General features: G+C 33.0%; 3 protein-coding genes across 5 annotated transcripts; 1 reads left to right on the top strand and 2 right to left on the bottom strand.

Annotated features, from left to right (window-relative positions):
- Window positions 1-1,140: 1,140 nt before the first annotated feature.
- LOC123698069 (transcriptional adapter 3) lies at window positions 1,141-2,861 on the bottom strand. Its single transcript, XM_045644664.1, has one exon. It carries the CDS (start codon window positions 2,599-2,601, stop codon window positions 1,207-1,209), a length of 1,395 nt encoding a protein of 464 aa, XP_045500620.1. The 5' UTR covers window positions 2,602-2,861; the 3' UTR covers window positions 1,141-1,206.
- A 1,556-nt stretch (window positions 2,862-4,417) lies between these two features.
- LOC123698067 (zinc finger protein 852-like) lies at window positions 4,418-18,133 on the top strand. 3 transcript variants are annotated; one of them, XM_045644660.1, is made up of 16 exons: window positions 4,418-4,898; window positions 5,008-5,247; window positions 5,680-5,876; window positions 6,134-6,275; window positions 6,915-7,043; window positions 7,770-7,913; window positions 8,509-8,607; window positions 9,387-9,473; window positions 10,048-10,156; window positions 10,779-10,989; window positions 11,393-11,498; window positions 11,774-11,894; window positions 12,357-12,515; window positions 14,526-14,682; window positions 15,917-16,015; window positions 17,232-18,133. In XM_045644660.1, the coding sequence occupies exons 1-16, from the start codon at window positions 4,640-4,642 to the stop codon at window positions 17,274-17,276; spliced, it is 2,304 nt and encodes a 767-aa protein (XP_045500616.1). In that variant the 5' UTR covers window positions 4,418-4,639; the 3' UTR covers window positions 17,277-18,133. The 3 variants fall into 3 exon arrangements, with proteins under 3 accessions (XP_045500616.1, XP_045500617.1, XP_045500618.1); XM_045644661.1 differs by lacking the exon at window positions 9,387-9,473; XM_045644662.1 differs by lacking the exon at window positions 5,008-5,247.
- Window positions 18,134-19,129: 996 nt separating this feature from the next.
- On the bottom strand, window positions 19,130-20,375 carry LOC123697921 (twist-related protein 1). Its single transcript, XM_045644495.1, is given in 2 exon segments — window positions 19,130-20,330; window positions 20,333-20,375. Coding segments are annotated over 2 exon segments (954 nt in total). The 3' UTR covers window positions 19,130-19,419.
- Window positions 20,376-27,941: the final 7,566 nt, after the last annotated feature.

A 27,941-nucleotide genomic window follows, 5' to 3' on the forward strand; every position in this document is an offset into this window, starting at 1 on the left:
TGATCTGAATTATTATGTTAGTGGCGGTAGTGACGTAGGCTATATACATAAATGAGAAGTCAAGTTTTAATTTTTATTTAAATTCTTTTATTACATAAAGTACCTGCCTACTAAAGTTATATATGGACAAAAAAATTGTATTCAATTTTTTATTAAATAAATTACATAAAAAAAGTTTCAATATTAACTATAATAATTATATTATTTTTTATTTTTCATAATATATGAATACGAATAGCGGTAGTTTTTAGTCGAGAATACGGGACACTTTATTTTCATCATATCCATGATGGAGTTCACATAAATTAAATCGCCAGCGAAAACGACTATGACGTTTTTAAGCTTTATAAAAGTAACAAAATAAAGTATTATGCTTATTAAAATAATCTAATAATTATCATGAACCTTTAGTGCACCATACAAATAATCACATTCACGATCGGAAAATCCAACAGCATTACCCTGAAGATCCTTTAACCATTTTACCGTTTTACCAATAAAAATGGCAAATTCATTTTCAAAATACTGGCAACATACGTTGAAGTTTTGTATTCCTTCATATCTGTAAAATTATTATTCGTAAGAAATAAATCAGCCAAATAATCTACAGAAAACCTGTGAAACGATGTTTTATCTTTTTTTTTGTTTTCGGGAACAAATTTTACAGCGTTTTATTATCACAAGACGGCATTTTTTTACTAAAATTGCAAACCCTTTTTGACGTATTGCATGACACTATATGCGCTTATAGCACTGGTGCAGCGACGTATTTGTTTTTGATTTCGTATTTTCTTTGACAAGGGCGACGGGCGGTTGTCATGCTCCATCTGTACTTTATTTTGTAATCTAAGATTTTTGCAATATTATTATTGCTGTATGATAGATGGCTTATTTATGCCAGTTTCTGAAAAAAAATTTCTTAAAATAAATCATATTATTTGTTTTTTTTTAATAAGGGGTTTTGAAGCTACGCTAGAAAATAACTTTACATTAATTAACCAGCACTATCTAAAATGATAACAAGAATATAATTATGTAGTTACATAATATTTACTTCCATATTTGCTCTAATTTATTTGTGCAAGGTACCTACATAAAACTAATTCTATACGGACAGTTGATAAAAATAAAAACAAAATATAATAAGTAAATGTGCAATTTATTTCTTTAGAAGCCCTGATAATGAGTGATAATAAGTAATAATAATTAGCTGGAGTTTGGTCCTGTCAATGGCAAAGCATTTATTTCTTTATTAAGTCTTATCTGTTCATTAATTGCTCTCCAAGCATCTTCTTTTTCCTTTTTAGTAATCGGTCTTTTCTTTTGCTTAGCTGCCACCATCTTTTTATAAATATCAATACATTCCATATCTACATTGTCTAATTGTTTCTTCAAATTAAGTCTTATCATCTCCTGCTTACATAAGCCTATCAAATTTTTCAAGTTCCTGCAGTTTTCCTTTCTAACTGCAGTTAGTTCAGTTTGACATTTCTTTATTTCAGCTAGTATTTCATCATCTGCTGGATTAGTAAGAGGAGGCAAGTCTTCTGGGTCCAAAATACCTTGTTCCACTAATTCTTTTCTTAAGCATTTTTCCAGAGTTAAAGAATTTTTATAATTGTTTTTTGTTGTTGCAGATTGTTTTATTTTAATATCGGGCATTTCATATGACATAACATTTTCTTCCATTAGGGCTGAGACCAGTCTTTGTGTGAGAGGACCCGTGATCATATTTTCTGAGTTCTTTTCAATCTTCTTTCGCATATTTGATGCATCAGGTGATAAGCCAGATGACTTTTTATTTGGATTTGAAGCATTTTGATCTTCAGATATATGTTCATCTGCCCAGACTTCTGAGTAGTGTCTTCCCAAAGGAGGAATTGGAGGCAGGGTTGTGTTGCTGCTTTGGACAAGTAGTGATTCCAAAAACTTTATGTCGTCCATTGTGACGGGAGCGCAATATGGATCAACAGAATTCCAAAATTTGTATGGAATATTATTCTTTGGTAATGCCAGTTGAGACATCTCTAGTTTAACAGAATTATCTGAATTATTTGCTTGGTCATTAGAATATCCATGTGACGCCCCAGATGAAGGGTTACTGTAGTTCTTAAACTTTGGCACTTTAGGTTGATTTGATATTTTTGCATAATCTTTGGTTTTAACCAATTTGTCGTCAGGAAATTTCCTTTTACCTGGATACTGAAGCTGCTTACCAGCCGCTTTATTTTTTTTCTCCCGTTTTGATTCATTTGTATCTATACTTTCTATTTCTCCTTGGAAATAACGAATGCGCAAAGCGGTATTACATAGCAAAGTTTCAAGCTCTAACTGTAGAGCATCCAATTCATCCATTCCGATAGGTTCATCTGCAGATCTTGCGGCAATAGTAGCAAGCCTAGGTAAAGTTACAGGATTGTCTTGTAGACGAATATAAGGTATTGGACAAATTTCCATTCTTGTTTTCCCCGCGGATATTGAGCCAGGTATTTTCGCAGGTTTAGTGTAAGGAGATAAACCTGGGCTAGCAGGTTTTCCATTGTCATGCCCCTTCGTCGCCAGTCTTCCTTTACTATTATGATGCATTCTTTTGCCTAACATTTTGACAATTTAATTTACCCGCGTAGGTACATAAACATACACATAAATACCATAAGTATAGATATATGATGCCCTCACTATTTTACAAAAGAAACATTACCTTAAACTAGTTTTTGTTTGGATTTTTTTCAAGTTTATCACGTTTGTATACTGAAGTGTAAAAACATTACACTCAAAATGTTTACACTACGAAAACACCAAATGCAAACGCCAAACCCAAAAATGAACAAAATGGCGATTGGCGATTATGAACCAATGACAACGCTTTTTGGTACAGGCAATGTCAGAGACTAAAGATATAATTATTGAAACATTTTTTAAACCGTAATTAATTCGATTTTAGAGCGCAATGATAATACAATAATGCAAGAGATAATACAATATAAACTGCTATATATAAATCACACTTCCCTACGAGACGAAAATTACAAAGGTTGTTCGCTTCAAGTTAGTTTCGAAGTATTTACGATTTTCTATAAAAACCTAGGTAGTTGAAAAAACTTAAAAAATGGTAATCAAAATTTTCGCAATGCCTGCAGCAGCATGCAGCCCTTAGAGTATATATACTATCTATAGAGTGCGAACAACCAAGTGGGAACAGTAGGCACAGGTGGGAACAACACGACGCTCCCGCCGCGAGCGCTCGCAGTCGTGGTTGAGTGCTCACGAAGTGCGTTGCTCTGGATTTTTTTTATATTTACGAATAAACATGGTGAAATGTGCAGTTCTATCTTGCAAAAACGATACTAGAAAATACACAAAATTGAAATCCACTATCACATTTCATCAGTAAGTCGATTGTTATACTTATTTTTATGAAAATAAATCTAGCATCGCGGGGGTGAAGGGTAGGTGGGAGGCGGACACGCGCAGGCTCGCTCGCGCGCCTCACTGCCGTCACGTGATCGTAGTGATGTGACCTGACCAACGCTGTACTCGATATAAAGTTTACTAGAAGAACTATATTTTAACAAATTATTTATTTAACTTTAAAATTAAAACTCTTTTAAAAATGTATATTATAAATAAATTTGTGGTGTGTTTTGTATGATACACTTTCTAATATTATGAATGCGAATGTAATATAGTGTAAATGTAAAGTATGTAATGTTACGATATATTTTCTGAACCGCTAAATTGATTTTGAAGATTTTGATAGTAGAATGGATAAAATTAAATAAAAAAATTATTAATATTATTTATTATATTATCATTTTAAATTATTGATTATTCCTTAATATTTTTTACCATTTTTAAAACATTATTATTATTGTTTGATTTATTATTAAAGAAATAGCACTAAACCCGATCTTTTATTTTATTAACTTTATTATTTAAAAAGTACTCACGTTTTTCTGATATTCCAATTAAACATATTTTTTTAAAGTACTTATAATTAATACAAGAAAATTTCTTATATAATATTTAATATTCAAATGGAATAAACAAACTTTATTCAGTTGGTAAACAAATAAAAAAATTACATATTTATACTTTATTCATATATTTTTCCTTTAATAACTTATTGAACATAAAATTTACTTATGATACATATTTATTTACATAAATTATCGATAGTTCAACACGCAATTGATACCTACCCATCCCTATTTGTCACACACACATCTATATAGTATCTATAGCTCATCTGCCTACGATCCGCACTAGGCAATTTGTGCAATACACTCGCTCTATACTATTGTTAATATATACTCTAAGATGCAGCCCGATTGGCGTACACGGCCGCGGCGTGAGTATCTCGCTTTATTGTAAACATAGCAGAATGGCAACATTAAGTGATTATGTCATGGCTACCTATTGCAGACGGGGCAAAGTACTCGAATGGCGTGAAGTCGTAAAGTGTGAAGTGTTTTGTGCGATTTGAACTGTAAATTAGTGTGAAGTTCTTCAAAAGTATTCGAAGAGACACAAATGTCAACTACAAAACATATCAATGTTTACAAAATAAAGAAACAGCTTTTCTAGCGAGAACTATTCATGATTTTCCAATAGTCACCTAAAGGCGTCTTCTTGGAATATGGAAGACCTAACGATTCAATGCCCTTTTTGTTGTACTGCTACGTTCAGCTCTAAAGAATCATTAGTTGATCATTTGTCTCACATCGTCGAAAGATTAGTATGCCCAATATGCAAAAACAGTATCTCATCATTAGATAGTCTTATAACACACTTAAAGTATGATAATTGTATAGAAACTATATTATTATGCCAGTATACAAATGGAAATAGTAATAAAGTAGAGCAAACTGATGTTAACTTAGATTTTGAGGAAAATGGTAAGGTTTCAAAATTGTTTACATGTTGCTAAATTTTCTTATTGTGATATTGGCTTATAAGGCTTAATAAAACAATAAAATATAACAGTAAATTCTTGTTTAATTTTAGAAAATGTTGAACAAAATGAAAACTGTATAGAAAACAATTCAGAAGACATTTCTGAAGTCAGTAAAATATATTCAGAATTATTAAGTAAACATATAGATATAAAAACACAAGACATAAAACTTTTAAAGGAAAATGGAAATAGATATTTACTAGTTACAAATAATGACTCGGCACTCAATGGAGGGGCTACACTAGTATCAAAACAAAATAATGACGGAACAATTTCCTTCAGTATTCAAGGTATCACTTTTTATCACCTCTACCAATATGATGATATCTTATTTTAACTAGCCGCACACCGCGGTTTCACCCGCGTGGCTCCGCTCCTGTTGGTCTTAGCATGATGATATATAGCCTATAGCCTTCCACGGTAAATGGGCTGTCTAACACCGAAAGAATTTTTCAAATTAAACCAGTATTTCCTGAGATTAGCGCGTTCAAAGAAACAAACTCTTCAGCTTTATAATATTAGTAAAGAAGATTTTTACCAGAGTTTGCATTTTTCTTCGTTTCAATTTAATAATTTCATATATCAAAACACAATCCTTTTATTTATTTATTTATTTATTTATTTATTTTGGTAGGTAATCCAACAGCTTTACATTTTGTTATCATGTTACAACTTTTTGTTATCATGTGACATTAATAACTCATTTGAATATTTATTTCAAGAATCCAATGTGTCCGAGGCTAATGATTTAGTGGAAAATGAACAAATGGATGCCAAAACAGAAAATCAGAACCAACTGGATTTGGAGAATAGTGATAATATAGAAGAGATGTACAGCTGTAACACATGTGGCGTTTCATTTACATCAGTGATGGATCATATACAAAACTACCATAACGATGAGGATGTTGTCGTTGAGGTTTCTGACTTGATATTTCTCTGTTTAATTTAAAAAAAAATTTCACACAACAGTTGTGTAACATAATGAAGTATCCTTGTGTTCTACTATATATTTAGGCTTTCTATTTCTTGCCTCCTAAAGGGTTTAATTTCAAATGATCCCTGCTATAAAAAGTTTGTATTTGTAGCATAAACAGTGCTATAAATTATAAGAGTTGTGTATTTATGTACTCATTGTATATAATTGATCATATTAATTACATTTCCTGTCTTCAGGAACCACTAGAGGATGGCACTACAGATTCAGTGGCCGTGGAATACGAATCGGTGCCAGAGGAGGCTGTGGTCGAGAAGCAGGCTTCACGGAGAATGATCACAGACACCGGCGATATTATAGAAGAACCCCTTAGACAAAATGGTAATTATTATGAGTGTAAAATGTGGGTTAGAGACCATATCATCCTATTATAATAAAAAATTTCTATCTGGAATATCTAGATGATATACGAAACTATTATTATTGTTAAAAGTATTGTTGGTGTGAAATTTTTAAAGTATATAAATAGGTAATAGATATATTCTTTAAAATTCATCCTTCCATTTCCTCATATTTTATAAAGCACCTTTCCACCCGCGGCATCGCCTGCGCCGTCAAAGAAAAACCCGCATAGTTCCCGCTCCCGTGGGATTTCCGGAATAAAACCTATCCTATGTGGCTATGTCCCGGGGTAAAAAGTAGCCTATGTCCTTTCTTGGGTATTAAAATGTCTCTTTACTAAATTTCATGCAAATTGGTTCAGTAGTTAAGGCGTGATTGAGTAACAGACAGAGTTACTTCTGGATTTATAATATTAAAGTATGGATTCGAATATCAAAATGTATTGTTGGTGATTGTTATATATCCTTTAGCTATCCCTTAGCTCGTTTGTAATAAATTTAAACTTAAACAAGCATGGATAACAGTTGTGAACTGATTTTGTCTCATACCCCATAATAATACCACACTTCACTTTTCAAAGATATAAAAAATGTTAATCAAGCCTTTATTTAATTTCAGAGCAAAATGGACAAGTCAGAGTTATAATTCCTATAAATAAAGATGGTGATGTGAAATTGGAGAATAAACAATACATCCAAGTTGATAAACTGGGAAATAGTATTGTTAAGGAAAACGCACCAGTTGTTGGTAAGATGGCTAATTTCTATTGTATTTTGTTTATTGTTGATTTACAATATAAAACATTATTTATATTACAAACTTAACTTTTCCTCAACATGTATAATACATGTTTTACGGAAAAGTTAAGTTTTTTAGGTAATTTACTCGTATCATTACATAGTATAAAACAAAGTCGCTTTCTCTGTTCCTATGTCCCTTTGTATGCTTAAATCTTAAAAACTACGCAACGGATTTTCATGCGGTTTTTTTAATAGATAGAGTGATTCAAGAGGAAGGTTTTAGTATATAATTTATTAGGTTTTAGACAAAGCGGGCGAAGCCGCGGGCGGTAAGCTAGTATCACTATAAATTCTAAACATAAGACTGCAACAACACATATTTATAGATAAGCTTTCTATGGTTATTCTTAATTCTAAAAAATGATCATGTACAATGCTATTAAGTGGGAAACTAAAACTAGATAGGTACAGTATTATAGGGTGTATCAACATAAGAGGTTTAAGCATTTTATGATAATCTTCATTATACAGCTAAAATCACTACACAAAAAAGTTGCTATGTATGCTTAAGTCTTTAAAACTACTTGACAGATTTTGATGAGGTTTTTTTAGTAGATAGAATGGTTCTTGAGAAATAATTTTGTATATAACTAGTTCAATATCCTACGAATCGGGCGAAGCGCGGAAGCTAGTGTAAATATAAGTTAATACTTAAAAGTATTTCTTTAATCAGATACAAGTAATTTGAAATTTCATAAAGTCGTGATGAAAACGATGGAAGCACCAAATGGAAATAAAGTAAAAGTGTATAACTGCACAACTTGCAATTACCTGGTATCCTCGCTGTCGGAATTCAGAAGTCATCCGTGCAAAAATCGTAAGTCATGACTTTTCATGCTTTTATTTCTGTTCATGTTTTTTTTCTGTAAATTATGCGTAACATCAACGATTAATAAATTGTATAAAATATAATAAAACATTAGCACAGAATACATAATAGTAGCTAAACGCTACAGAACGGACACTCTCCGCCTCCCGCCAAAATTAAACACTTACCTCACCCCGCACGATCAGACATGTTATGGTACCCATTTCCCCGCAAGGACGATACCAACGACGTCTTTAGACGAAACGCAACGAAGATTGACAACATTAATCAAATTGACTTAAAGCAATTTTATTATTTTGGATTTGTGATTATCGTTTTTCGTAGAAAATGGTTAGATATTGTGCTGTTTACGGATGTATTTCATCAGAAAAACGCGAATTTTTTTTTACGCTAGTCATAAATGTGCCAACCATAAAGAGTTTACACACACATTTGCAGTCTCTACAGTGTGACTGTCAAAACTATAATTTTGTATGGAGTGTCCGGGGTGTGACATTAGGTTAAATTGCAAGACAATTTTTATTTTAAGTATGTATAGTAAAAAAAAAATTAATAACTATGATTTTATTTGTGTTTTTTATAGGTGTTATTTCAGAAAAATATATTTGTCCCCATTGCTCCGTTATGTATGACAACCCAAAATCTTTATGTGCGCATATGAAAGTTCATAAAGAGAAACCAGGTAAATCATAATTTAATAAAAAAATGCAACATTTATTCTTTTATGTAGATTATTTAATATTTTTTATTAATTTGGATTTGTTATTATTTTATTTTATTAAATTTACTTTTTCGTTGGTATTCCTTTATGTTTCGTTTAATTTTGTTACAACAACAACAACAATTTATTTTGTTTTATGTATTTTCAGTTATTTATGTTAGCTTATCTTTTATTTATTTACTATTTATTGAATAGTTTTTATGGAAAAGCTTGAGAGGTGTCTAGTGACGCCCGGATGGAACTAATTTTTGTGAGAGAGAGACAAACAGAGAAACACGTGCCCGCCGCACGGCTTACAACAATAGCATAAAGTGTCGTTACAACTTTTAATCCATTTTTCTCCGTCTAGCCAAATTTCATAAGATTCGTTCCAATAAAATTACGAACTGACACGAAAAAGACAGATATACCCTCCAATTATACGTCTTAGCGTGATGTTTTATTTTATTTTATTTATTTACTTATTTATTTCTTCGTAATCATACAGCATTACAGTAAATAACATTTCTTAATATATTGATACAGAACTATGAGCCAATTAAGATTACAAAACGAGGTACTTACAGCTAGATAAATGAGATAAATAAATGCATGTTATATAGCCTTCTTCGATAAATGGACTATATAACACTGAAATAATTTTTCAAATCGCACCAATAGTTCCCGAGATTAGCGCGTTCAAGCAATCAAACCATGTTACAGATTCACATTACTTTATGACGGTCATATTTGCATTTCAGCGACATTCGCGTGTCCTGTGTGTCCCGATGTTTTTGACGAACCGAATTCTTTGTGTAACCATATAAATGAGCATAAAGGAAATTCAGGTAACATAACAGATAACATATAAACGATCCGTATCGAGGTGATACATTATATATGGTTAAAATATATTGGTAGTGAAAAATCGAAAGGTATTATAATTTGTATTTAATGGTGCATTGACACATTTGTGCGAATATAGGGGCGAATAATGAGCACGCATATGTAAACAATGCAAATGCACGAATAGCGAACACGAACTTACTGAACTAATTGCTATTTGTGAATGTGTGCACAGTGAACAGTAATTCGCGACGGCATTTGTATACGAATGTTTTGTCTTGTGACAAGGTGAATGACGAATGTGTGAATGCACTATAAAATGTATTTGAGAAAATCAAAATAGTACTTACTGACTACTGTGTCAGAAGTGGCATGTGACATGTCATGTATTATTTACCGATTACATACCTGAAAACCTACTATTTGTATACTTATACTAAATATAATTAAACTGAAATAATAAAGCAATATCAACGAAAATTGAAAATTATTCAAATGTTACATTTTAGGTAAATAATAAATAATATACAATCAATAAACGCAGCATTGTTATATATTTTTAAATGTATATTTCAGATACATCATCTCTATTGGAACCAATTAGGTTTGACTGTGAAGTATGCAGTACAAAATTTCCAACTAGCAAATCTTTAAAATTACACAAACGGATGCATGATCCTATAAAGTAAGTCAAACGATAATTTCTATAATGTTAACTGTGTTAAATAAATAAAGTGTGCTTACGGATAAACTTTCACACACATACACGCATGCAAGTTCCTACACACATGCACACACACATACGCACACGTACGCACACATAATGGTAAAACATACAAAACAAATACGAAAGTCTATTTATTTTACGGTAACATTTACACAAATGCACGCAAGCACACTTTATTTATTTATTTCATAATAACAAGTAATTGACAGGTTTTACCCCAAAGCATTACATGTTTAGTTTAAAATAAAATATTAAAATAGAATAAGTTTACAATTTTCATTAATTATTATCGACTTAAGTATGCACTTGCACGCACGCATACACAAACACGCATACATACGCACACTTGCACGCACGCATACACACACTTGCACGCACGCATACACAAACACGCATACATACGCACACTTGCACGAACGCATACACACACTTGCACGCACGCATACACAAACACGCATACATACGCACACTTGCACGCACGCATACACAAACACGCATACATACGCACACGCACACCCAACATAATAAATGAAAATAATTATTATACAAAAATTTTTATGACCTCTTTCTACACCCCCAGGGCTCGACCCATAGAACCACCGGTAGAGACAACAGAGGGCTCCGATAAATACCTCTGTTTAGTTTGCTTCAAGTTAATACCCGTAGACTATAAGGTTATACACCAGAACTCGCACAAGGTCAGCAGCGAAATGATATGTGATATATGCAATAAGAAGTTCCCCAATAAGGAGTATCTGGAGATGCACATGAATGTACATAATATGGATAAGGTGAGTTTTTTGCATTGATAAAACAGTAAACATAACACATCACAAGATACGTAGATAAAATCATAATACCTTTTTGTCAGTATCTAAAATGGATTAATTTTTTTTTTAATTTATATTCAATTAGACTTCTTCTAGAAGCACTTTTGAATCGTGATTACATATTATTTTTAACATTTACCATCGATTCGGAAATCAGCATCTATGGAGAAGAACCGGCAAGTAACCCATAGTTGCTATTTTAAAAACATGAATTGAATGTTGTTTACACTTTCCATAATTTCTTAAGTTTTAGTTGATACAGGCAAAGTCGTTTAAATTTTAATATTTTTTTAACCACTATATTTCGAATACATTGAAATAAGTATAAGATTAAATGCGAAGAATGTACAGAGCATAATTTCAGGTGACAGTGGGCAAACAGGACAACACGCTGCCCTATCACTGTTTGTATTGCAATCGAAAATTCGCGCGGCCGCATGAGAAAGTGAAACATGAAAGGATACATACGGGTAAGGGTTATTAATTTATAGATATAGGAAGAATTGTTTTTTTTATGCATGGAATAATGCTTTAATGCTTATAAACACGTGTGTTATTTATATACACATTGGTGACGGGTCAGTCTGTATGCTTCCTCGTGATATAAATTATTGTATTATTAAAAAGTATAAACATTTTAATGGAAAAAAATAAAGCTTACTAGTCCAGAACCGTGATCCATGCAGTTTTAATTAAATAAGGTGCTGTCATATAATTTGAAATTATTATATTTATTTTTATGCAGGTGAGAAGCCACATTCGTGTGAAATCTGCGGCAAATCTTTCCGTGTGTCGTATTGCCTCACGCTACACATGCGCACGCACACCGGCGCGAGACCGTACGAGTGTCCACACTGTCCTAAAAGGTAACATGATTCACTGACTGAATTATTTAACATTACTTTAATTTTCCTAAATCAAATGATGACATCTTTTGATTTAGGAAAATTAAACTAATGTTAAATAATTCTTTCTGATTGAAGATTTTACACTTAAAATTTTGTTTCAGTTTTTGTACCTTATGAAGCGTTACATGAAAGAGTGTGTCATAAAATTAATTATAGAACATTGTGTTGCAAAAAATTATAAATATTAATAGGTTTTATAAATATTCAGAACTAGTTAATAACTCAGGCCCCGGAACCACAGACACAATAGAAAATCTATTGTGTCTGGGACCGATCGAGCCGCTTGGGGCTCAATGGGTTAAAAACATTTAAATTTTCTACCAATCACAAAATGAAAAAATACATTTCATTCCACATTTAACGTATTAAAAATATATTGTTTTACCCCTTTTTACCTATTAAATGCCATATTGCCCGCAGGTTCAAAGCGCACAGCGTTTACAACCACCACCTGTTAACGCACTCGGAAGTTCGCGCATACAAGTGCCCCTTTTGCCCCAAAGCGTTCAAGACGTCGGTACAACTCGCGGGCCACAAGAATTCGCACACCAAGCCTTTCTCTTGCCAGCAGTGTAATCGGTGAGATTAATTAAAACAAGTATTATTTACGAAAAGCAGGATAAATTCTTCAGAAATCTTTGTGATATTAGAATGAAAAAGTAACACATAGTACGTGCACGTGAGTCGTGAGCTAATGTTCAAGTTAGAGGTGTGATTTAGTCGATATTGCGTTATCGATACTTACACATTTTTAAAAGATAAGTCAACACTAAATTGGGATAATGTCCCCACACTATGAAGCGACGGAGCCGATTCCTCGGAGCGCGCGCGCATGTACGAACTTGTCAACGCAACTCCAGATGGCGAGTCGTGAATCGCGCAGAACGCGAACTAATATTCTCAGTTACTTACTAATATTATCAAGTGCATATTTGTCAAGTCAAGTGTGATGGACTGACCGATGATTTACCTGATGCTGGCGAGCGGGATAGTCACACGAAACGTATTCATTCCAATGACCTATTATACTAGTAGACGCGGCATACGCCAACATCATTGCACTAACAAGTGATAACTGCGTTAAAAACAACCGACTTCAAACTTGCACTTGCAAAATTTACAAATACCTACAGACAAAAATGCTCATAAAATAAAAACTACTGGGCCTATCCGAATAAAATTTTTATGGGACCAATTCGACACCATCCCGCATCGAACAAAAAAAGAATCACGTAAATCGGTTCAGAAACCTCGGAGTAATCGGTGTACATACATAAAAAAAAAAAAAAAAAAAAAAATACCGGCCGAATTGATAACCTCCTCCTTTTTTGAAGTCGGTTAAAAACAGCGTAATTAATACATACCTACTTACTAACGCATTATCACCAATACAGTTGTTCTCTCTTTCACTCTCACGCACGAGACATAATACATGTCTCACTCATGTACTTCGTAATAACAACTGCCGATTAAAATATAAAAAGAACGTCCAGCTACGACGCTGAATGGTGCGTGACTTAGTGAAACTCGGGCACTTAGCTGAGTTTTTTCTTGCCAAAATAGAGAGCGGGTAACGCCAGATATACACGCATATACATTATCTAGCCTTTTTATATAATATCATAGATTCATTCAGGGAAATTTATAATCCGTAATCTACCGATATAATCCGGTTTTTGAATCTTACAGGGACATAATATACATTATACAACGTAACATAAAAAAAACTATGTATTACTAATATTATAAATGCGAAAGTTTGTGAGGATGTGTGTGCGTGTATGTTTGTTGCTTTTTCACGCAAATACTACTGAACCGATTACAATGTAATTTAGCACACACGTAGAAAATAACTTGGATAGGTTTTATCCCGGAAATCGCACGGGAACGGGAACTATGCGGGTTTTTCTTTGAAAACGCGGGCGGAAAGCTAATTATTTATTATGTGCTAGTTTAGCTATAAGTTTTAGTTTTAAGTAATTTGTATAACTAGCATAGTAAAGTGTAATCTATACTAATATTATAAAGCTGAAGAGTTTGTTTGTTTGTTTGTTTGAACGCGCTAATCTCGGGAACTACTGGTCCGATTTGAAATATTCTTTCGGTGTTAGATAGACCATTTATCGAGGAAGGTTATAGGCTATATATCATCACGCTACGACCAACAGGAGTGGAGCCACGCGGGTGAAACCGCGGAGCGCAGCTAGTCTACTAATATAATCTGGTTTTTGAATCTTACGGGGACATATACAACGCAACACAAAAAGAAGAACTTTATTAATATGTGGTGTCCCACTGTTGGTATACTAAGCTCAAAGGAGGTTATAGTTTTGCATACGCTGAATACGCGCTATCGTTTAAAATTATGTTTTCATAGACAAAATGCTCACATTAGAGCAGCGGTATATGACGGTTGCGCGAAACTAGAGAAGACAACATGGAGATTCGGGAAAAATTTAGCAAAAAATGTTTGACGTAATTTTGTTGTTTAAGTATTTTTTACGTGATCAGTTTATGCAAAACTACAAGTCCCTTCGCGCTTAGTATATCAATAGTGGGACACCCTGTATAAGCATGTGTTGGGTGCAGGCCGTTCGCGTCGCTGTACGCGGTGCGCGTGCACATGGAGGTGCACACGCGGCAGAACAACCTGAAGTTCTCGTGCAGCGCGTGCGGCGCCAGCTACGCGCGCGCCTTCGCGCTGCGCGACCACCAGCGCACCGCGCACACCGACCGCCTGCCGCACGTGAGTGGGCACTGTGCACGCTGCACTTTAGCCATAAACATTATTTATTTATTTATTTGATTAAAAAATGATACATCATTTTTTGTTCAAACAATTCAAAATTAACTAATTACACATTAGTCTTTACGTATCTAAATTACAGGTAGGCACCGCTTTAACAATTTTTCATAAAAATTAAATTATAAATTGAAATTAAAAAGTAAAAACTTAAATTTTATACAATTTGTTTAAAGTGTTAACAATATGTTTTTTGAACGAGCTTAGTATTGAAAAATAAATATCTGTGTTATGATCAACTGTAAATATTCTATTATATAATTTTAAAATGACATATCATTATGATATGAAACAGTCTTGATTTACTACGTATTTAGATCATTATTGTATACATTTTCACACATCTCACACCCACTCAACCATTTTGGATTTTGTATTAGCTTTTTCTTAACTTCTTATTTTTTTTTTATTCATGCGACAAATTGTAGGGAAGAAACAGGTCCCCTTAATAGGATAGGCCTAGTAAGAGGGCCTGTACCTCATTCCAATGTAACAAATTAATGTATGAATTCAAAGAAATATTTTATTTATTTATACTCACTGTACATTACAAACCGCAGAAACACTTCACAATTAATACTACACATGAGCCGCTCAGCGTGTGTGCAATAAAGATACATAATAAAGTGTACTCACATACTGCAAACGCATCACACACGCACACAAAAATAACGCACTACGTGCGTTGCGTTTGCGCTCATATATACATAATACATTAAATATTGCGAGGCACACGGACATATATATACTGCATACATTCTTACTTTATATAATAACCCAATGCGTCCTTATTAAGTGTTCATTACCACACAATCTTCCACATATGGATGTGGACAACCCACAAAAAATATATAGATACATATGTAATATGTATATATTTCATATCTGATTACAAAGAACGCCTTGTTGTTTTGTAAGAAAAGATACACGTACAAAATATGACTATTATATAAATGCAGCCATGCATACATACATAGGTATACAATATTCTTACCATACTTATAATTATACACGTGATTACTTTAATAATATAGTAGACGAAATATTAGGCGAAACATGCGTGCTTAAATCCTTTGTTTTGCCCCGAACTTTTTCTTTAATTTTTTCCACAAGTGAATGATTAATAATAATTAAATTAGAATATTATGTATCTTATTATTATTATTTTTTTAAACAGACCCAATTCATAGACAACACGTTAAAAGTTAGCGAAGTGCCTGAAACAGAAGAAATCTCACTCGCGACGGACGAACTTAATAAGGAACTGCCAAATGATGTAAGTTAACTCAAATTTTATTTTATTTCCCCCGAGACATCTTTAAATCAAAGTTGATAATTTTAGTAAAGCGGCGGTATTTTTCCTTCAAAAAAATAATATAGATTTTCAATAGTATCTTTTTGTGTCATTCTTATTAAAAGCAACCATTCTTACTACCATTCTAACTTGTTGATATCTTGTTAGGAAATTTTAAGGGTTTTTTTATCAGCAAAAATATAAAAAACAAAGATTCGTTATATTGTTGTTCTCAAAGATTTAGAATATAATTTCTTAACTATTGGACAACGTGGGCGAAGCTGCGGGCGGAATGATTATTATTATTAAGTCGTAGCAGTACTGTGTGGGGCCCTCTTTACCTTATGTTATATGCACGCTGGCCAAGTTAGGATTTTGACATTTAGAAAGAAATAAATAACACATTTATATTACTTGCACCACACTGACGTTTAAGAAAAAAAAATCGACTTAAAAATTGAAAGAAATTAAAACTGAATGCAAAACATTAACACGATAAACAGGCTTATCTAGGTACTCGAAACAATTTAAAATTTTAGTAAAAAATTTGACCGCTAATCACAAAACGAGCCGGCGGGTGCCAGAATCGAAATTTTGTATGAATTTACAATTTAAAATTGTTTCAATTAACCAAAAAGCTGTATTTTGTCATCAACTTATAAATGCGAAGAACGAACGAGAACGAAGAGAAATGTTGCGGGTCTTTTTGTGATTGTCACAACGCGTCGTGAGGGTTTTCGTTAGAGCCATAATAACACGAAGTTCACGTTGAAACTATTTTACTGTGACTACAACGTGTTGAAAGTTTTGTTACGCTCAAATATTAGCATATTTTCAAATCGTATAGTATAATTAAATCCTATGTAAATTACTGTGTATAAATGTCTTAGGGTGCATTTACATCAAACAATCGAATGCTCATTCTAACCCCACTATGTCAAATTATTTTAGTGTAAACAGGCGTAGAGCATTCTTTCGTTGTTCTTAGTGCGTTCGAAAATATATATACAATGTTCTAATACTGAATACGAGTTTTCGTTTACAGTTTATACTAAAAGATCACGAAAGAATGCTCTTGCTGTATGGTCGTTTGATGTAAATGCACCGTTATACCTTCACATTAGCCGATATAGGTAACAGATAGGTACATAACTAACAAATAAAAAATATGTATTTACAATAATCTTATTTGTTTCAGATCAATGAAATAGAAATGAAAACAGGAGAACTTATTATACCGTAAGAAAAACTACAAGTGTTGAGTGTAATAAAAATAAGTAAATGTGTAATTTATTGGATGTTACTGATTCATAACATATTTTGTTACCTTAGAATACATATATAATTGAGAAATAAAATATTTTTAACGGATTTTAAACGCGATTTATTCATTATATTAGCAGTCTCCCCGTGACTACGCTCGCTGTAAAGTGTTCGAAACGTCGGGGTTTAAAATCCGTTAAAGAATCTTTAATTTCTAAATACCTTCATATATAATCTGACGTAGAAGCGGTATATGCGAACAAACTGGCAGTTAAAGCCGTTCCGCGTTAGACAAAGACAGAATATACATTTAAAGCATTAGCTAAAAAGAGTTAGCAACGTGACTGACTAAACGCAACCAAGCTAATTAGCTGACTTCAAACGGAACGTATTTTGTATTTTTACGCGTATGCCGCTTCTACCTTTTATAAGGTAACAATCATATTTTGTAATAATTTAACAAAAAATAAATCAATTTAATTTTCCAAGAATCATTAGATTTTAAGGAATGTAAAAAATACGTTCTACGAATTGCGATGTTGCTAAAAATCGAATTAGTAAAAAACACATTGTTACAATTTTGTTTATCCAAAACAATACAATAGGAGTTAATCCTATAATGATTAGTTTAAGTTATTGTTAAAGAGACGGTTAAAAAGGGAGGATTAAAAAGTACGTACAAAGTCATTGTTTTTCAAACAGTACCATAAAACATTACCGCATTTGCGATCAGGCCTATGTAATAAAATAAGTGTCCTTTTGTTTGTAATTGATATCTATACTAATATTATAAAGATGAAGAGTTTGTTTGTTTGAACGCGCTAATCTCGGTAACTACTGGTCCGATTAGAAAAATTATTTCGGTGTTAGCCCATTTATCGAGGAAGGTTATAGGCCAGCAGGAGTGGAGCTACGGGGGTGAAACCGCGCGGAGCAGCTAGTTTATTATATCTAATATATATTATAAAGGCGAAAGTTTGTAAGGATGTATGGATGTATGGATGTTTGTTACTCTTTCACGTAAAAACTACTGAACCGATTACAATGAAATTTAGCACACATATAGAGGGTAACTTGGATTAACACATAGGATAGTTTTTATCCCGGAAATCCCACGGGAACGGGAACTATGCGAGTTTTCCTTTGCAAACGCGGGCGAAGCCGCGGGCGGAAATCTAGTATTTTATAGAGTGCAACGAACATAGTATGTTCAAATATAAAGGTTTTGAATAGCAGCCATTTTTATGGTAGGAATTGAATTTTTAATACAATTTGTAGATAGCATAATATATTTAATTATATTACGATTTATATGATATATTGCGAACATAGACTCATATATAATAATATATGAAATAATAATTTTTCTTTATTTATTTGGAAGTCAAATTCGCAATGCCTTAATAGGTATTTCAATTTTCCTTTAACACATTACTTAAAATTTTAATCATCCATCATAATGAAAACGGTTTATAAAGATATTATTGATTCGTCTTTTTAATATTAGATATCAAATCATGCCGAAATATATCATTTTATCATAAAAATCTGTCTGAGATGTGTATTTTACGATTGTTGTATAGAAGATTAAAAATATTAAGAGAGATGCAGCTTACTTGGTTTGCTCGTAATCAATTGCTTTATTTTATTATGTTAGAAACCGATTTTTATTTCATTTTGTAACATTTGTGCTCATAAATCAATATGTTTAAGATTAAATCCATGTAACCTTTTATTTAATTCATAGATATTGTTATATTATAAGGTGAATACTGAGAAATCAATAAATTATTAATAAAATAAGGTCGTTTCTTTAAATAGAAAACAAAAACATTTCAATAATCAATTTTATTATAAATTTTAAAGATAAAATGTACAAAACTGGAATTTTACATTTTTGGTATGCAGCTGTGCAATATCTTACATAATATAATTTTCCTAATTAGATATATCACTTTAATATTTGGTTCTTGTACAACTATCGACTATCACATTTAAAACTTATACATTACGCAACCGTCTTAAACTATCTAATCTTAATAACTTCACATTTTTACAAATACTATCACTAGTCGTTTTATATGGAATATTTAGAGTGTCTTTTGTGTGGTTCGGATTCGTTATCACGTCTGTCCGTTGGTCCACTCGCCTTCCATCCGCCACACTGAGAAAGCGTAACTTAGTTTATCTGGCGCCAAGTATTTCCCATGTTCGCTGCCCGCGTCACTGCTATCGCTGCTCGTCGCAGATTCGCTATTGGACAAAATCTGATACAAAAACTCAATATATTGCGTCGCCAATTGTAGCGTCTGTATCTTAGATAGCTTGTCGCTTGGTAACGATGGGATAATTTGCCGCAAACTTGCAAACGCTTCGTTCAAGCTCTGCGTCCTCTGCCGTTCCCGCACATTCGCCATCACTCGTTGAATTTGCATCTCCTCGAACGATTGAGTTTTCTTTCGAGACGACTTTGATGATCTTTTCTTTGATCTCCTCTGATCGTCACTTTCTTCGCTTCTCTCTTCTGTAGACGCACGGTACGGCTGTTCTGCCATTTTCGAAGGTTCTCCCGGCTCATAATAGGTACCCATTTTGTCTTGGGAATTGGAATCTTCGAAGTAGAAACGGGAGTAATGCCTCTGACGCTGATCATACATTTGATCGTACGGCGGGTACTGTTGTTGTTGGTAATCTCTCTCTTCGCCTTCGAATATCACGTTATTGGGCCACGACTGCTGTAGCGCGGGTCGTTCCGGGCCATTGCTGAGGTCCATGAGATGCGTCGGAGAGGACGATATGAATCCTTGCATGTCCGTGTCCCGTTTGACTTCCACTGGCGCGTAACCGTAATAATCTTCCTCTTCAGGATATTCAAGGTTTTCGCGTTTGATGGGCACTCTGTTATCACAGTCGTAACTCATAGTTAGATGTCGGAACGCGGGCGAAAAGTTTGTAATATCGTCCAACATGTGCGCGAGGTGACCGCGACCGCTCGTAGCAAGAGACTGAATGTCTTGAGACGCGGCCCGCCCAAGCCCCTTCCCGTCTTTTCATTGACAAGATACAAAAAAATAACCATCACCACTGCAAGCGCCTCCCGCCAAGCGCACCTCCCACTCTCGGCGCAGGGTTGCATGCGCTAGAGTGAGACGGCAACATCGAGACGCTCATCGTTTGCTTATCTTGTCCATCATCTTTGGGGTCGCATTTACCTACGTTATATACTTAAGTAGGTAGATATTGGCTCGGTCGCCATGTTGATCGCATCAATAAATTTGCATCCTGCCTTTGATTTGTCGAACTTAAAATGGCACCTTTGTTGATGATATCATATTTTCGTAGCGTCTGTATTTTTATGTCTTTTAATCTCCATGATTTCCTCTATTTGTTTAAAATAATTTCTCAACGATTTTAATTACTTTCTAGATTATTCTTATTCGGTTAGCCCGTAGGTAGCTAGGAAACAATGAGCTTGCGCGGGCGCCACCCTTGCTTATAACTTTTTATGTCGTCTCGTCACCCGGTCGCCGGTAATCTAAAAATAATCCTGACGCAATCACATCACACCAAGGAGTCTATCCCACGGCAGACCCGAGCTTTACACAAGGAATATAAATATTTAATATGTTTATCATTTCTTAACAGATCGCTTCGGCTGTCGATGTCTGGACAATGTTAATGTATGACAGACATTTTATAATGGCCATGCATTGGCCATGTTTATAGGTATTTTAATTTGAGTTAAAACATACACTCGTATTTGTATCGAGTTACGTAGGAATATGCTTAAAACCACAAAGAAAGTAATAGACAAGTAAATTACAAACCTATAAGACAAAATTTTCGAAATAACGGTTGCCAAAAGTTAACTTGTTTATGGTATGAAAATATATGAATTAATAAAAATTAGAAAACATAGGCTTATTATCAACCTAAGTGAAAACTACCTACATTTATAACACAATTTTATACCATAAAATACTATGGCGCACCACGCACACACATATTGAAAAAAGACAGGCGTTGAAAATTCAAAAACAATAATTCAAACCATTCTAACGTCCAAAAGGGGTTATTTAACTTAGTGTACCTATTTCGGGAATAATTACCAACCGCAGTATCGTCGAGCGACGATATATTAATAGCTTCATTATTCAATACTATATTTATAAAAATCGTTTCACTTAAACCGTATTACAATAAATTTCTCTGTTACTCATAAATCTGTCATACACATCTAATTTAGATGTACAGAATTGTCGAATAGTACGTGGTGTAATGTTTAAAAATCTGCATGTTTCTGCAAGTTGTGAGTCATGCTTACACTGTCAACATGTGGTGAACAGTCTTCCTTCCCGTAATCAGCTTCATTCATAAAATAACAGTTATCTGCCAACTTCTCACGCATAGCTGATAAGGGGGTTGTCAATGGAGTTGTAAAAAGGTAAACGGTTAGTAGGTACAAAAGCCTTAATGCTTTTATTTTTGAACTATTATATTGACTCTCCCCTTATTAATACTACCTAAATGACTAGTGATAACTGATCTACGTTGCAGGATACGGAAATATGTATTTACTAATACATACTAGCTAAAGCTTAAACTTTGAATATAGGTTAGGATGACCACATAACTAATATTAATGGGACAATTCTCGGTTCTTCATTAAATTATCCTCTTGCTTTTGTATCACAGATAATATTATACTATACTGACCACCATATAAAAATCTTAGAGAAATCTTAATAACCAGATTTCTATGTAGGTACTAACTACTAACGTTATATCGTAATCAAATAAGCAATTTTCCAAAAATTTACATAGATAAATAAATAATCCTATCCTAGATCCACAATCCAAATAAATATTTAGGAATAACTGCTAAGTAGATAATTCTTCATTGAAAGTTCAACGATTATTTTATTTACTAGGAACGAATCTACTTCGAATCTTATTAGTAGGTGCATTTATAAGGTATTATTTATCAGTTGGTAAGTGCTTCGCGTCGGTATCAATATAATAATCCCTTCTAATGTATGAAAAAGATATTTCGGTGTCATCCCCTTATTTTAAGTACGCTACAGATGTTTTAACCGAGAGATTAACGCCTAGCTAAGTTTATTTTGTTAAGGGTTTTACGACTACGTGGTTTATTTTAATTTTTTTGAGTTTGCGGCTGAAAGTGACACCTGCTTTAGATAACGAGATTGCTTGAAAACTTACTTAAGCTTAGAATGTTTGCATTGCTAATAAATTGCAGTACCACTTGACTAAATATTTTCTCTAATTTCTAGGCATTTCTTCCACTATTTCACAGATGGTTAATTATTTGGTATCTAAATGGAATTAAAAAAAAATGCATTCTAAGATTTTAACCAATATGTATAGATTTAAATGTAGACAATTACCTATATGTTGGTACCCGTACACACGTACCTAAATACCTAAGTAAAATTATTATAGGTGATTATAGCCTGTAGTTACCATAGTAGGTACATTGAACTATGAAAACCCTTCAATTTATATCCACTTAGTTTATTTATTTATCAAAGCGATTTGAAAATTTCAGATAATTTATTCAGTGTGAAGTCGGCGTAAAGATATCTCTTTTCCATTATTGTTTCATTTAAATATTCTTAGATTTTGGTAAATTACCAATTAAAACAAGAGTTTTAAGTTCTTACAAAAATTTATTTAAATGTAAGCTTCTAAGTTTGGTAATAAAGCAAAGCACTTTCCCACGCAATGCGAACGCACATCTGCGCGCAATATGCCAAAAATAGTGACCGATGATGACCATTGTTTTATTCTGGATAGTAAAAATGAGGATTAGGTTCTAAACGGCGTAATAAATAATAAAACGTCTTGGAAATGTTCAGCGCCATAAAACATCTGCGAGGCCTCTGCAGCTGCGTAGAGGGAAACGTCACACGTGTGCTGACTCCATAGTCCAGGCCAAGCGGCATTACCTGTTTAACTGATAACGCTCTATTGTTTATTGGGTTAATTCAAAAGATTTCATTAATGTTGCGAACACCTGTGTCGGATATAGACGATTTTTCGGAAATGGATTTGCATTCTGTTAAGTTAGGAATTCATTGAATTCGACATTCTTTTTGGGTATTGTGAATTAAAGATAAAACTTATTATTTAGTGATGCTTAAATCATAAATGTATGCAATATGGAATGTTCAATTGGCGATTTAGGTACATAACTAGTTATAAAAATCTTATATATTTTCAGGGAATGCTTTCAATTGGAACTGTAAATAATAATAAAGTTTTTCACGAATGCTCTAAAGTCTAATAAGTCGCTAATCGGAATTTGGGAACGTTTGAGCACTTCTTTAAAGCAATTTGTTGCTTGTTACAAATACTTTACTAATTCATATATTTCTGTATTATAAATTTATAACTTTCAAATGAAATACAGATACGGACTATAGATACGGTTTTCAGGGTATACCTCCAGCGAGTCGGTGTAGCACAGATGCGTCCCATGTGTGGAGACTGAGCTCTCCGGCCATTGTGACCATGTTTCTGTTAATTAATATTTAATTCGTTATTTTAAATGTATTAACAGTTTTATTATATATTAAATAAGATATTTATATTTAATTTATGACTAGGTATATTTTTATATTTTATCTTAGGTAGGTTAGGTAGGTTACTCAACATACGGAAGTTTTGTATAAAAATTAAAAAAAACTCATTAATTGTATGAACAGTGATAGATAAATGCGTAGAAATTGTTTACATAGTTATATTTTATTGAAGAAGAAACACATGAAATTATCTGATTTTCTGAATGAACTCAGCTGATATGTGTCAAAGAGCTTTTACATATGACATCTTTTTTTATTTAATAATTAAATTAAATTTCTAACAATGAAACAGTCCCTCTAATTCCACGCGCCTGGTCACCGTCACATCTCCCTGATTGTCCGATTCTCACGAAATGTTTTGTTTCAGTTAGGTAACGCTACCCCAACATTCCTACCTACTCGGAACTCTGCCAACTAATTACTTACTTAGCTTCAATCTTAAATAAATAATTTAATTATTACCTAATACGTGATAATTGTCAACGCTGTATACCTACTATCTAAAAAGTAGAATTTATGTAGTTTTTTTCTCTTAAATCATGGGTCAGGATTTAGTGTGCTACCGCATTCTATTCTTAGAGAAAAGCTATGTAAAAAATAATCGTTATTATAAAATCATCCTATTGCTCATTTTATGAAATGTGAATGTAAAATTAATAAAATTGCATACAAAACACTTTAGCAAGTAAGTTGTTATTTGATTGACTCTATCTTATTTATAAGGTACCTAAGTACCTATATTTTCTAGATACTTTACAGGAATTGAGGAATGTGTAGTTTTTAGCATATCCGCTCGTTTTGAGTGGATTTTGTCGCTTCGGATCAAGCTACTATTTGCCTTCCTGTCGAATAAAAAAGACTACCTGAAAAATAAACTAGGAATGCACAGATAAAAAATGCTACTTTTTGTATGTTATTATCTTTAAATCGACTTGCTACATATTTACTTCCAATGTACAGTAGGTACAAGTAGGTATAAGTAACAAACATTTTATAAAGAAAAAAGACTCAATATTAGATTTGAGCCAATAATGTAGAGATCAACATGAACTCGAAGTGTTCAATTTTCATAGGTAATTTTTATTCGCTGATATGATGAATAAATTATAAAACATCAAAAAATATTTTATCTATACTATCTAATATTATAAAGAGGAAAGGTTTGTATGTATGTATGGTTTTCACGCATAAACTACTGGACCGATTTTGATGAAATTTGGCAGAACAAAACAAAGGCTACCTACCTTTTATTGCGAAATATGGGGCGAAGCCGGGGCGGACCGCTAATATTTTATAAAATTTCATAAATTTCCACAGAATACAGCATACCTAGCTTACCTAGGGTCATTGCGCCTGTTCGCGTCCACCTGCCTATTCGCGTCCATTTTGCGGATATCTTTTAGAAAATTCACGAAAATAAGTATACTTTATGTAAAATTGTAATAAGAAAAATTTCCGATAATACCTCAATGTATATGAGACATGCACACATATTCAAAATATGCCTGCGCAACGCCTATCCTATTTAAAAAAAATATTTAATTTTGGCTATTAAACGAGAAAGCTAAAACGCGCTGAATTTTGAGAAAAAAATAGTGCGCAGCGTCGCGTTTGACGGTAAGTATCTTATTGTTAAATGTGAATTTTTGAATATGTAACTGTTTCTTTGCTTTGCTAACAAAACTTGGAATAGTATGGATTATAAATCAGCTTATTTCTTTTACAATTAATAGCTAAAATAAGGTGGACGCGAATTACTACACCGAATTTGTAAAACTTCCATTTTGCGTCCACGGTGGGCGCAAACTATACCTATAGTGCATAACAATAGAACATATTGCGTCCACATTGTTTTTCATTACGTAGCAATGAATTGTTTGCTAAAATATGTAATTTAGAATAGATTGTAAATTTTTGACTAAGACCACAAGTTGATAATTTAAATTTTCATTCAAATTAGCAAATTTTTATGCTATTTTTTCATTTTAAAATGGGTATTCTAAAAATGAGACTAGTATTTTTGAGAATGACAGTCAATAAGTCTGTGGTTAAGAAAATAATATAAACAAAAAAGAAATTTAATTCATTAGAAACTATAAAATAGGGTAGGTAGGTAATCTTAATAGAACTGATTATTATTTATTTACATAACGTAACTTTGTTTTTTGTTAATTTTTGGTTCTAATAATGATGAGAAGATAAATATAAATAAGTTTTTCCAGTTGCCTCACACAGTGAATTATATTAATAATAATGTTGATTTTAGGGTTCCGAACCTCAAAAGGAAAAACCGGAATCCTTGTAGGATCACTTTGATATCCGTCCGTCTGTATGTCCGTCTGCCGGTCTGTCTTTCTGTCAAGACCCTATTTCTCAGTAACGCGTAGAGGTATAAAGCTGAAATTTATTTTGAATACTCAAGTCTACGGTCCCTTGAAGCAGTGAAAAAATCACACTTATAAGCCAAAGCAATCAAAAGATACAGCCGTTTATGCTGCAAATTTTCGCAAATTTCGACATTCGCAAGGGAATCAAAACCTACAGGGTACTTTAGGTGAACACAGACACTTCAAGTTTGGTACAAAGCAACGTCTTATAGCACAAATAAGGGAAACATTGAAAAAATAATAATTTACAGTTAAAACATATGAAAAAAGACAGGTTAATAAGGAACCCTCGGTATGCGAGTCCCACTCGCATTTGGCCGGTTTTTATTAAATAACTATATTCGTAAATAAATAATTTATTAAAATCTAATTTTTATTTGCATTTATCTGATAAAATATCACCCAATACACTCTTAATTCTTTTTCTAAGCTGGTGGACGCGAACTGGTCCACGGGTGGACGCAAACTGGAATTTTTGGACGCGAACTGGGTAAAACGCCTAATTCTGCTATTTGTCTAGATAAATAAAAACCACATGATATTTCCAACACAATTGAAAGTAAATCTTAAAATAGACTATGTAATAAACACGTTACATAAATTTTGCGTTGAAATTTGTTCTGGAACATTTTTATTTTCTCCTTCAAACTTTCCAACTGCACTAAGTGGACGCGAACAGGCGCAATTACCCTACCTGCAATAATTACCTACCTACTGCACAAACTCAATATATTTAGTTATTCTATATCTATTCTAGATTTCAGAATATGAAAAACAGGAATTTGCAAACATTAATACATGTCGCGTTAAATTGTTTGACCGGCAGATGTATTTTCAGGATATTAGCGCTAATTCTGGGTTATTGCCTAGGTATAGGTACTGTCATGTTTTCAGCGCTTTTCGTTTCCTCTATCGATTACTAGTGTTTGTCAAATGTACCTATTTATAACTTACTTACTTTATAATTACTTCTAGGTACCTTTTACCTTAATTCTATAAATTATAGCCCCTGCCTATGAAGTATAAAGTACATATATGTAGGTAGTTACTTACTTTTTACATACTTTGTAAGGTAATTATCACAGATAATTATGTTAAACAGTGTGGTTCCCGTCATATTCTCACATCTAAATATTTAACTAATTGGTATTAAAAAGTCAAAATTGCTGAATATAGACAGTTTTGCTGTAATAAGTTCATCGATTATATACCTTTCATCGCAGTAAACTTCAAAATTGTCGCGAAAATAATCGTATTTATACAGAAAGCAAACGAGCGGCGTGTTGAAAGGTTAAATATCTCGCTTCTTCCGCTCAAATACGTAGCAAATATATCAACAAAATTCATAAAATTTAATATCATATTTACTGGCATAATGTTTCCTTGAATAGTGGAGGACCGAGGAAGTGCATTGCATTCCTACATGCGTAGCGTAGGTACACCTAGAGTAGGTAGTTATATTATTTTAAGGTCTTTCGGAAATTTATGTTCAGAATTACAATACCTATGTAGGTAAGTTACTACAAATAACACTTTGACTCATTTGATTTATCAAGTTTGTTATCTCCAAAAGTTAACAGATATTATATACTTAACTAGGTACCTACTTAGGTACTGTATACCTAGGGGAGAAATCTAAAAAATTTTATGTTA

The sequence above is a fragment of the Colias croceus genome, chromosome 15 (genome assembly GCF_905220415.1).
Source record: "Colias croceus chromosome 15, ilColCroc2.1".
Taxonomy (NCBI): domain Eukaryota; kingdom Metazoa; phylum Arthropoda; class Insecta; order Lepidoptera; family Pieridae; genus Colias; species Colias croceus.